Source organism: Geotrypetes seraphini, chromosome 9, assembly GCF_902459505.1.
Source record: "Geotrypetes seraphini chromosome 9, aGeoSer1.1, whole genome shotgun sequence".
Lineage (NCBI taxonomy): Eukaryota > Metazoa > Chordata > Amphibia > Gymnophiona > Dermophiidae > Geotrypetes > Geotrypetes seraphini.
In genome coordinates, this window is record NC_047092.1 from 137,058,630 (window position 1) to 137,071,428 (window position 12,799).

The 12,799-nt window shown below is 45.2% G+C and overlaps 1 protein-coding gene across 1 annotated transcript in view; it reads right to left on the reverse strand.

Annotated features, from left to right (window-relative positions):
- The window catches only part of COPB2 (COPI coat complex subunit beta 2), a 121,113-nt gene that overhangs the window by 108,156 nt on the left and 158 nt on the right, over nucleotides 1-12,799 (reverse strand). Inside the window, exons 2-3 of the mRNA XM_033959260.1 lie at nucleotides 7,673-7,810; nucleotides 1,162-1,248 (exon numbers count right to left, since the gene is read on the reverse strand). Coding sequence (XP_033815151.1) covers nucleotides 1,162-1,248; nucleotides 7,673-7,810 — 225 coding nt within the window. The remainder of the gene's footprint in view (nucleotides 1-1,161; nucleotides 1,249-7,672; nucleotides 7,811-12,799) is intronic.

A 12,799-nucleotide genomic window follows, 5' to 3' on the forward strand; every position in this document is an offset into this window, starting at 1 on the left:
GTGTCAGCCATGGCTTTGCAAAGAGAACTGCGATGGGAGAAGGGAGCAAACCAGAGGAGGTAAACACCTGCAGGAGGTGATACGAATTTGAGACGCAGAATGGAGGGAAAGACTGGGGAGGGAAGTTGGGACACAGAATGGAGGAGGATGGTCACGCTTAGACACGAAGGGAGGAAGAAGGGGCCAGTCTGTAAGTACAAGTTTGATGTAAGTCATGTGTTTTTAAACTGAGGACTGCCTGTAGTCTTGGAATTCTCTCTTGCCAAGACTTGTTCTCAAGATAATCACAATGAATATGCACAAGATAAAATCTGTTCCAAACAATACAATCAGTAAAGGGGGGGATATTACTTGACTGTGTTGTGCAATTGTGTGCTTGTATTTATTTTTTGCTTTTTTCTCACTTTTTGTCTGTTCAAGAATCACAGAGATTTTTTATGCCTGAGATGTTGTTGGTAGAGCTTTATTGAATTTTAGCTCACCAAGAAATCAGACTTTTTGTTGTTTGATTATAAATTATCAAGACAAAATCTGCACACAACAAAAGCAGCGTATGCAGTTTACTGCCATTATATTAATTGAAACGATCCTGAAAACTAGTCTGGCCAGGAGCTATAACAGGACTAGCTTTTGAAACATTGCATTAACGTACCAAGCTCTGCGGTAAAATAAATGAAGCCACTGCACATTCCTTATGCAGCTTTTGCTCCAAAATCTCGACCAATTCATAATAAATCTGGACTATGATTTTTGCTGTGTCTGCCTTTACTACTAGTACTACTAATCATTTCTATAGCGCTACTAGACATATACAGCGCTGTACATCAAAACATAGAAGAGACAGTACCTCCTCAAAAGAGCTTACAATCTAGTCAAGACAGACAAACTGGACAAGAAGGTACATCAATACACAATTTACACTGGCATTTTCCCTCACAGAACTCAAGCAGATGCTGGGCTAACTTCTGCACTGAGTCCACCGCAGGTGCAACTAAACTAATAAAGCAATAAAACAAGCAATCCTGGGACAAAGAGGGTTATAAGGAACAGACAACTGAAAAACAGAAGTAGAGAAGACCACCACACAAACTGAAATAAAGAATGCAGAAAAACGAACAGGATGCAAGATTCTGACTGAGAAGCAATAAAATGACTACTTACAGCTCCGGTAACCACCCAGTTTTTTCTTGCCACAAACTTTGCAGCTCTGACTGGCAAGTCACAGACTTCAAAGGTCTTCACGAGTGTCTACAAACAAGCACAATCATATTACCAAGACACTATTCTCTCAACAAACCTTTGAGATCTCTTCACGCAGCTTATTTGGTACCATTATGTGGAATAGATTGCATTTGCTATTAAACAAAAAACAAGGGAAATGTAGGGGCATCCCTAGAATAATGCTCTGAGGATTCCATGCACCCACTCCCATTGCTTGAAGATATATCATATACTTGTACAGTGGTACCTCGGTTTACGAGTGCACTGGTTTGCAAGCATTTTGCAAGATGAGCAAAACATTTGCAAAATCGGCACCTCGGAAACCGAGCGTGCCTCGATTTACGAGCGCTCCCCCATGATCCGGCACCCCCCCGCTCGCGTCGCATCCCCCCCCCCCGCCGTGATCCAGCATCCCCCAGGCACCCACCCGATCACATTCCTTACCCCTATTTGGCACCGGCACCAAAACACAGGACATGCCAGTGCCTGAAGAGCTGTCTTCCTCTTTGTGCTGGGCCTTGAGCATCTGCGCATTCTCAAGGTCTTTGGGTTCCTGTTCTCTCCGAGTTTCTCGGAGATCCAAGAATCTCGGAGAGAATGGGCACTCGAAGGCCTTGAGCATGCGCAAATGCTCAAGGCCCAGCACAAAGAAGGCAGATCTTCGGGCACTGGTATGTCCTGTTCGTTGGTGCCGGTGCCAAATGGGGGTAAGGAATGTGATCGGGTGGGTGCCTGGGGGATGCCGGATCGCGGCGGGAGGGGGGGTGGGTTGCGACGCGAGCGGGAGGTGCCAGATCGCGGAGCGGGCGCCACGAGCGGGGGATGGTGGATCACACAGGGGGGGGCGACACGAGCGGGGGGGAATGAATCAAGCGAGTTTCCCTTATTTCCTATGGGGAAACTTGCTTTAATATACGAGTATTTTGGTTTACGAACATGCTTCTGGAACGAAGTATGCTCGTAAACCAACGTTCCACTGTACATACAAAATGGAAGATTAGGTTTTACCTTCAATAATCTTCTTTCTGTTAGTCCCTGTAAGATTCCACATGCTAGGTGTTCAATTCTAACCCGCAATCCGGGAGTTGTAGAAATCCAAATACTTTTCTGAGCACCTGCTCCATCTCCTAAGCCTGAGAGCTAGCAAACATATCCAGTTAAGTCCCAAAGCCAAGTAACATACCTGAACCAGTCCATGACAAAGGGGTATGGGGGAAGATCCCCAGCAACATAAACAATTTTTTAACTGGTCTGCTCTGCAAAATATGAACAAGTAATAAACAAGCATAAAGGCAACTCAGAAAAACATTGAGGAACAACATTGAACTAACCTGTGTGTGCAACTAGAGAATGACACGGTGGCAGTTTACCCGCGGGTAACCCGCCAAAAACGGGGAATGAAAATTAGCAGCCTCTGCGGGGACAAGGCCATCACCGCCCCGTGGAGCGGTGAATGGTCTTGTCACCGAAGTGAGGCATAAAGGATCGTGCGGTTCCCACAGCCCCCACCCGCCCACCCACACGCCGGCTCGATCGTTTAACCAGCTTCCTCTCTCCACCTCACCTTAGTTTGCCGGCTTTCTTTTTCGGCAACCGGAACGCTTTCAAAAGAGCCGCGCACGCGCGGCTGCTCAGTATTCAATCTTCTGCTCTGACCCAACCGGAAACAGGAAGTTGCAGCAGAGCAGAAGATTGAACTTTGAGCAGCCGCGCATGCGCGGCTCTTTGAAAGTGTGCCGGTCACCGAAAAAGAAAACTGGCAAACTAAGGAGAGCTGGAGAGCAGTGGCATACCAAGGGGGGGGGGGGGCGGGAGGGGCGAAAAAGGTAATGGCACCAGGCCTTGGAGCATCGAGGCAGACCGCTTCTCCCCCCTTCCAGCCGAACCCCCGCTGACCCTCCTATCTCTCCCCCCCCAAGTGAACCTTTCCGACCCTCCCAGCGAAAGCAGCAAACCTCCCTCCAGTAGCGTTGGCTTTCTGCTCCCTCTGCCGCATCACTGATGACGTCATCAGTGACGCGGCAGAGGGAGGAGAAAGCCGCGAAGGAGGTTTGCTGCTCTCGCTGGGAGGGTCGGAAAGGTTCACGGAGGGGGGGAGAAAGGAGGGTCAGCGGGGGTTCGGCTGGGAGGGGAGAGAAGCGGTCTGCCTCGTGCTCCATTACCTTCTTTGGGCAGCAGCAGCGTTTACAATTCGCTGCTGTTGCCGGCTTCAGGCCTTGTTCTCTGCCGGGTCCTGCCTACTTCCTGTTTTCATGAAGACAGGACCCGACAGAGAGGAAAGCCTGAAGCGGGCAACAGCAGTGAATTGTGAATGCTGCTGTTGCCCGATGAAGTTCAGGACATCGGGGAAGGAGCAGGGAGAAATCGGCTGCTGGCTTGGGGGTGAGGGTAGGGAAAGAATCGAGGAAGTGGAGAAATTGGCACGATGGCTTTGTGGGGGCTAGGGGGAGAGAGAAAGAAAGGAAAAAATAAAGGGGGGGCCAGGAGGAGAGAGAAAGAAAGGCAGAAATAAAGAGGGGTCAGGGGGAGAGAGAAAGAAAGACAGAAATAAAGAGGGGGACAAGAGGGAGAGAAAGAAAGGCAGAAAGAAAGAGGAGGGCCAGGGGGAGAGAGAAATAAAGAGGGAGGCCAGGGGAAGAGAGAAAGAAAGGCAGAGAGAAAGAAAGAGGAGGGCCAGGGGGAGAGAGAAATAAAGAGGGAGGCCAGGGGGAGAGAGAAAGAAAGGCAGAAATAAAGAGGGGGGCCAGGGGGAGAGAAAAAGAAAGGCAGAAATAAAGAGGGGAGCCAGGGGGAGAGAGAAAGAAAAAGGGGTGGGGCAGGAGAAGAAAGAAGAAGGACCAGAAGAAGGACCAGAGACTCATGAAATCACCAGACAAAAAGGTAGGAAAATGATTTTATTTTCAACTTAGTGATCAAAATGTGTCCGTTTTGAGAATTTATATCTGCTGTCTATATTTTGCACTATGGCCCCCTTTTACTAAAACGCAATAGCGGTTTTTAGCGCAGGGAGCCTATGAGCGTCGAGAGCAGCGTGGGGCATTCAGCACAGCTCCCTGCGCTAAAAACCGCTATCGCAGTTTAGTAAAAAGGGAGGGGGAATATTTGTCTATTTTTGTATAGTTGTTACTGAGGTGACATTGCATAAAGTCATCTGCCTTGACCTCTTTGAAAACCTGCGGAATATAAATGATAATTAACATTTTCTCTGCGTACAGCGTGCTTTGTGTTTTTAAAATTTTATTGTTGGTAGATCATTTTGACTTGGCCACAAAGGTAAGGGGGAGGGAGGGAGGGGAGCTGCTGAAGACATCTAGTAATCCTTGCAGGCTTGACTGTGCAGGGAATTATTTTTGTAAAATCACGTTTTGTTATGTGACTGGCATTATCTAGACTTTAATTTCTATGTATGAATAGAATGAAAATGATATAAAATTACTTGCTTGCGGGGACCGCGTGTTCCGGCTCACACAAGGAAGGAGGGGGTGAAAGGGAAAAAGTTTCTCTTCCTTGGAAATAAATTCTGAAGTGACCTCATCAAAGAAGACCAGCACCAAATGTACAAGAAATCCCTTAAACAATGTCAAAAGAGCCCAAAATAGAAAACTGCTACTGCCTTGAGACTCCACTATTGAAGGAATCAACTTGAAATCACAGAAGAGACAGGAAAAGGTTAAATGCCTCATGGAATCCTCAGGTACAAAACACAAACCAAATTGTGAATGAAATCAGAGCAGACAGTAAGAATTATAAAATTGATGTCATTATCCATCTGGAAAAAAAGGCGTACTAGAAATAATGCCTCAGCAATACAATTTTCAGAAGTTCTATTTGCTCATGGTAAGGGAGAAGAGAGACTGCTAGTGATGGTGGGGGGACTGATAGAAGATATGAAAAAAGGGTGGTAGAAAGAAATAGAACAGACATTGAAAGAGGGTAGAGAGGAACAGACCCTGAAAGGAAATGTGGAAGGCAGAGTGGGGAGAAGACGCTGGAAGGGAAGAAGACAGATGCCAGACTATGGGGGAGCGGAGGGAAGAATATGGGTGCTAGACGGGGACGGTGACGGGGCGGTGAATGGGATGGAAGTGGCGGTTACGGGGCGGTGAAAGGGATGGCGGTGATGGTGACGGGGCGGTGAAGGGAACGGTGGTGACAGGGCGGTGCAGAGGATGGTGGGCCGGGGACGGTGCAGTGGCGGGGACAAATTTTTTCCCCGTGTCATTCTCTATGTGCAACGAGCACCCATATAAAACAGCCTTCAGTCAAGCATACTCACAGAAGTGGAAACTCCCCACAAGTTCCGTCAACAGGCTGGAAAATCAGCAAGCCTGCAAGGAGAATAATCAAGGCAGAAAGAAGCAGGCTATTCCAAACAACTGAGTGTATACAGAAAGGGCAGGTTGCATGGAATCCTATAGGGACTAACAGAAAGAAGATTATCGAAGGTAAAACTTTAAAAAAAAAAAAAAAATTCAAGATGGCTGCTGCCACAAATTCGCACCAAAAATAAACAAAACCCGAAAATTAAAAATAGTGATTTGGGGTCTGGGAAGGTGGGGGACCTGAACCCTACCCTCCGAAACTGTGAAAAACTACTTTTACAATGATCCACAAGCCACCTCCAAAGTTCCCATAGGAAATAATGGAACTTGAAGTGAAAAAAATAAGAAAAAGAAGCAGAGCAACTGCCACAGACTTCTGCACAGATTGCTTGCAGAAATTGTAACTGGGTATTTTTGCTAGCTCTCAGCCCAAGGGGGTAGATAGAGTATGTGCTCAGAAAAGCGTTTGAATTTCTGTAACTCCCGGACTGTGGGTTGGGATTGAACACCTAGCGTATGGAATCCAGAAGGGATGTAACAGAAGTGCATTTTAGATATTTTTGAACCAATCTTAATCGAATGTGTAGTTTTAAATGAACACAAAAAAGGATAAATTAGCACAAGTTTGAAGCAGAGTTCTAGTCCCAATTATGAGGTACTACTCACAAGTTGCAAAAGTCTGTTTACTTTTCTTCTCTGTCTAATGTATGCACCCATTTCTCTGTATAAAAATACAGGATTTTTACACATTCATCTTTCCATAAACCTGACAATTTGTGAAAAGTTGCTCACTGGTTCAGATATTTTAATAACAAACTAGAATCTAGCAGAAAATAACTAACAAGTATAAGAAAAGAAGAAACAGTTAACCTACTCAATACACAGGTCAAAGAATGTACAAACATAAAATGTAAAAAATGTAATAGGAAAGAACTCCATTTGAATAGTAGAAAAGAAATGCACACTTACAAGGTAAACGTAACTTAAACTATATTAAAAAATAAGCTATAGGATTAAAAAGTGACTGTCTCCTCAGGTCAGGCGCTAGATTTCTCTGGAGTAGCTAGAAAGTAGAATTAGGAAGGTGAAAGGTTAAAGGCCTTTTCAAAGAGAAAGGTTTTCAGCAAAGACTTGAACTTCAGGAAACTAGATTCTAAACAGATATGAGGAGGTAAATCACTCCAAGATTTAGGAGCAAAGGAAAAAAGTAAATTTTTTGTTAAAGCCCTGAAGGTTGGCAAAACTGCTCACATTTTAAACCTATGCTAATTCAACTCATTTTATTTGTTTTATCATGTGCCCAACACATAACACTTGCCTAAAAACTGTTTGGGGGTCATTTCTGCGTAGTTCCAGCTCTGCCACTGGTGCAAGTTCACAGGATGATGATGAAGAAAAGAGGAGGGCAACCACACATTTGGGTTTTCTAGATTTCCACAATGAAATTGACTTGCATATACTTCCCTCTCCCTATTCACGGTTTCAATTATCTGTGGGTTTTTTCCCAGCCCCCCCCCCCCCCCCCCCGGAGAATTGCTCGTTGGCATAAAAAAATCAGCCCCAGGACTTGGAGGGAAGTGATCAGAGGCAGCAGGGGGGGTAATCAGAATTGGAGGGAGGTGATCAGAGGCGGAGGGAGGCGATCGGAGGAGGAGGGAGGCAATCGGAGGAGGAGGGAGGCGATCGGAGGAGGAGGGAGGCGATCGGAGGAGGAGGGAGGCGATCGGAGGAGGAGGGGGGCCATTGGAGTATGGACCTTACCTGGTGGTCTAGCGGTGACGCGGGGCAGAAGCGATCTTCCTACACTCCTGCCCTGTGCAGAGCAGTGCTGTGAGATCCCATGGTCTCACAAGACTACAACAGGGAGTTCCTGTTGTAGTTTCGTGAGACCACGGGAACTCAGCAGAACGGATCTGCATGGGGCAGGAGTGTAGAAGATCGTTCCTGCCCCGCGTCACCGCTAGACCACCAGGTAAGATCCGGGGGTGGGTCAGAGCCGGCCAAAGGTTATTTGTGATTTTTCCCTATTGCGTAGACCGGATCTGTCCCTAACCCCCGCGAATAGGGAGGGAGAAGTGTATATCATGCCTATATTTAATGCTTCCTCTTGCTTCTTTGAAATACCTCACCTGTGTCTCATGATTCCAGACACAAACGCTGCCATTGTAAAGACTAGCCAACATCCATGGTTCAGTTGGATGCAAATCTACACTCTTCACTCTGTCAGATCGAGCAGTCAGTTTCCGCTTGATGTCAAGTCGCAGAGGCTTAGAAAAAAACAAAATAAAGAAATCAGAAATGTAAATTTATCACCATCAATGTTAATACCATCCCACCTTCTTCCTCCCTCCTCCAAAAAAAAAAAAAAAAATTTCTAGTCAGAGAAAAAGATTCCAGCTAGAGAATGACACAGGAATTGCTCTAGAATATAAAGCTGGAATTAGAGAATGACATGAGGAAAATCGGTCCCCATCCCCGCGAGTTCTGTCCCTGTCCCATCCCTGCAAACTCTATCTTCATCTGCACAAGCCTTGAACACATGATTTTAAAGTCAGCCTCTAAAGAGGAAGGACTCAGTCATCACACAACACCAATACCTAGAGGCCAGATTTATAACCCTTCAGTTACAGGCCCCAAAAGGAGCCCTGGTGAATGACACATGGCCAAGAACTTCTGATGTGCTTATTAGTGGTTATGTGAGTTGGTAAGGAAAAATGAGGCATCATAAGACAGGTTCTACTAATTCTCATCTCTTTCATACTGTATGAAGTACAGCCACTACTTCAAGTCAGAGAAAAAGACATTTTCTATGCACTATAAACAAACCAAATTGTTCAGCTTCTGCTGTAAAAATCATATTTTTGCAAGAAGTTCGCAAATATTATAAGTGTATTTATAGTCTATAATCTATATTATACAGAAAAAAAACTTTGTACAAGTCACTAGATGAAGAAAGACACATCTAGGTCCATCAATTTAAAACCACAAGATATTTGCATGTCTGTAAATTGACTTGTCTCCAAGACTGATCTGCATCAGTTAATCCACAGGAAAGCTTCACAGAAAAAAACAGTTCTGTCTATGGGCCACACTTTGCCCACCCCTAGTCTATACATGCAAGTAAAGCCTTTTTTAAAATTTAATGTACATATGTGACTAGCTCTGGAGAAAGGTGACTAAAGCGTCCAAAATAAAGAATGAAGTTTTAATGAATTTTGTTAGATCAAACAATTTCTAATACATCAGTCCAAACCACCATCCTTGTATGTGAAAAAATGAAAAAGTTATCGAAGTTCAAACATGTAACTTTTTAAACTGACATGAAAATAATTTTTAAAAAAAATTCAACCACTCAAACATTTTGAATCTGTTATTTTAACCACCTTTTCCCAGGGATGGTCATGTACTGTATCTCCACACATACCTACTATGTTAATATATTATTATTTATACTGTACATGTTAATTGCACCTAAAGCCTCAACACTGAATGCTTATTGCATCAATCCGTGAAAAATTTTACAGATGTCCCCACAGGATAGTCAAATGGATTCAAATTCAGTAGTGTTATAAAGGTTAAAAAAAAACCCCACACAGGCACATAAACATTCACAGCTAGATATTCAAAGCAAGTTATATTTTCATCAGTAGTAACAATAATAATACTAGGCCTACTAGACTACTGCAATATCATATACCTACCCTGCCACCATGATAAAACAACTACAAATAGTGCAAAACATAACCCTCAGCGCTTAGATTTGTGGATAGGCGGGTTACAAATAATTGTAAATAAATCTACTCACTGAAGAAGTACGACCACATCACCGCCGCCTACCAAGACACACACTGGCTACCTGTACAAAGCACGAATAATTTTTAAATTCTACTGCATGCTCTTCAAAACCCTACATGACAATGGACCATCCTAACTGAACACTCGCCTAACTTGGAACAATTCTTCCAATCCAGACCAAGGAGAACTCAGGTACCCTACACCCACCCCCCAATCAAAAGCATTCAGTGTAAAACAAAAATACATGACAGACTACTTGCCACGCAAGCAGTGAAACTAGACAGCTACATCTCCAATTTACTGATCTCAGCACCAAACTACAAAACCTTCAGGAGGGAAATAAGCCAGGTTATTCAAGAAATATATCAAGACAAACTCATGATACAACCAATAACCTCACTCCATCACCAGACTCTGTGGCCTGGATTCTGCAAAATGCGTCACGATTTTAGGCCGCTGTAGACGTCCTACAGCTGTCTAATCAGCCAATCAGGATGCACGTTTTTTAAAAAAATGCTCCCCTAGTAGGCCTCCCGATTACCAACAGGAGAGTGCTCAACCCCTCCTGCTGGAAGACTGCCCACCCGCAATCAGGCTTATCGTGGATGGGCCGGAAAGGGGCGGGACCGCCTCATTTCAATGAGGCGGGCCTGCTGGACGGACGGTAGCAAGACCTGTCCGACTGGCCAACGATTAAAGATTAGTGGGGGAGAGGAGGTTAGTGGGGTGGGGGGGGTCCACAGGGAGGGCACCCTCCTGCCGGCGATCGTGGGACATTGTGGGGCATCCTCCAGCTGGAGGGGTTGGGCACCCTCCTGCCGGCGATAGTTGGGGGAGGGGGACAAGTGGCCATGGCTGCTATACCTATCGCGGCAGGAAGATCCCTTGCCGCGATAAGTGTAGCAGCCGCATCTACTCTAATCCTGTTCTGTAACCGGCGTCTGTAACATGGACGTCGGTTACAGAATAGAAGTTAGTTAGGCCCGATTCTGTATAGGACGCCTCTCCCGGAGGCCTAAATGTTCCAACCAATAGCTTCCCGCCTAGAACCGCAAGGTATTGACGGAATAAAAGAAATTAATGTAATGTAATTTAATTATCCATATATTTTCAATTACATAGATACTGGATGTTTAACTCACCAAGTGGTTGTTTTACTAAGTTGCAGAAAGCACTAATAAGTGCTTACAACATAAAACGGTTTACTGTGGGACATGCTTGGGTATCCTGCAGTAAGTTTGAGACTGGCACACTAACCGCAGGAAACAAAAAACACTACTCCCCCAATATTCACGGGGGTTCCATTCTAGGAACCCCCATGAATTTCAAAAAACCACAAATACGGTTTTTCACCTGTCAAAAGGCAGGAGGGGGCAGCTGGAGAGCCAGCTTTGACATACAGCTCCTGATTAGTGTAGCTCGACTTTAGTACAGGAAGAGGCAATCGTAGAATACCACGAATCAGTGAGTCCGCGAACTGCAGGGGAACACTGTATTTATTCTGCACAGAGGTAACATGTCTTAGGGAGGAGAGTGGGCATTTCTGTGCTGACCAGTTAATGCAGCTATATTAACACGCAGTAACTGATTAACACAAGATAAGTGCACAAGTCCTTATCACCTACAAATCAGTGTTGGTAAGTTCTCAAGCGCTAATTTTTTTAAAGCATCTGTGACAGTAGTACAAGGCCATTAATGAGAAAATTGGCCATTTCCTGGCTGTGATAAAAATGGCCTTAGTGTAGGGGAAAACTTGTGTATCAGATTGGTAAGGTCACTTTAATACCACAACTTAGTAAAAAGCTACCCACTGCATAAGAAGAGGCTGGGTTAAGGGAAGGGCAGAGGCAGTGCTGGAAACTAATACTGCAGGCCGAATACATACCCCTATCCCTACAGCTGCAATATGTAGCAACTAATTCCTCATTCCATTATAGACCCCTTAAATTCATGCATCAATTGCACATGTAAAATTATAGAATACTGCTATTCACACAAAATATACACTTACACATATAAACAGCAGCTTTGAGTCTAAACAATACTCTGTTAATTACATGTGTAACTGTCATATTTAGGCGCAATCATTTTTTTGAGCCAAACACCTGTCATGTTTGTGACTATATTTCAGTATGCTAAACAAGTGTCTTTATAGAATAGGCTTACTACTTGTGTTGTTAAGGCACCTAAATGCGAGAACTGACTGCAACCAATCGGGGAGTTATACCCGATCAGGCAGGAATGCGAACAGCACGCGCCTGCCTTCTGCACCGCTCTGCCCGGCCCCAAGCCAAAGAAGAGCCGTCCGGCAAGGGAGACAGGCAGGAGCGCAGAAAGGTACCGGGGGGGGGGGGGTGCCTCTGCTACCTATTGGGGGGGATTTGTGCCTCTGCTGCCTACGGGGGAGGGGGGTTGTGCCACTGCTGCCTAGGGGGGGGTGCCTGTGCTGCCTACGGGGGGGGGGAAGGGTGTGCCTGTGCTGCCTATGATGGGGTGCCTGTGCTGCCTACAGGGGAGGGGGTGCCTCTGCTGCCTACAGGCGGAGGGTGCATACAATGCCTATGGCTTTTCCGCTTTATAAGTCCCTATCCCGGCCTACCACTAGACCACCAGAGGGGGTTAAGTGACTTGCTTAGTCACAAAGATGTGTAGTGGGAATTGAACCTGGTTTGCCTGGTGCTCAGGTCACTGCACTAACCATTAGGCACCTGGATCTGGTGGGGTTGAGGAGCAGCCTAACTTTATATGACAACTACCTCAGCTGAATACTGCACCAGCAATAGTTCATGCTTGGGGATGGAAAAGGGAGATAATGACATCATTTCTACAAGCACAGACAATAAACTGATGAGACAAAACGAAGCCTGACAGCATTTTTTTATATATATTTTTTAACTTTGTAACATAATTTGCACCGTCAACAGGCAGGAATTTTTAAAAGAACTATTAAAATTTCAAAATAGGTCCATAAACCAAAATACTCAAGTCAGAAATTCTACAGTTTGTTTCCAAAGTTAAACACTAGTTAAACACTGAACTGGTGAGTTAAGAAACGAAATATCCTCAAATGCGTTAAGAATCGTGTACACCATCCACTGTTAGAACAACGCAAGCATTACTGTCAGATCATAAAACGCGTCTGTCCAATGTACAGGGGGGAACCCCCCCCCTCCTAAGATCCCTGACTCGCAAATAAAATCTATGCAAGCAGTAAGTAAATTGCATTCATGCATGAAGACCCTCTTAACTCAAACACCGACAGCCTGCCTGCAAGAGAGGCTCAAGTTCATCACCCTGGAAGAGACACATTCTGCCGGTTTCTATGTGGAAGGCCACATCAGTCTCTCTGAGGGACGTACCAAAAACCACTATATGGAAAAGCTGCCAACCACCTCACTCCACTGGGCTCGGAGCTCGTGTTATATCACAGACCAAGCTCCAGTGCCTCAGCAGCCCTAAGA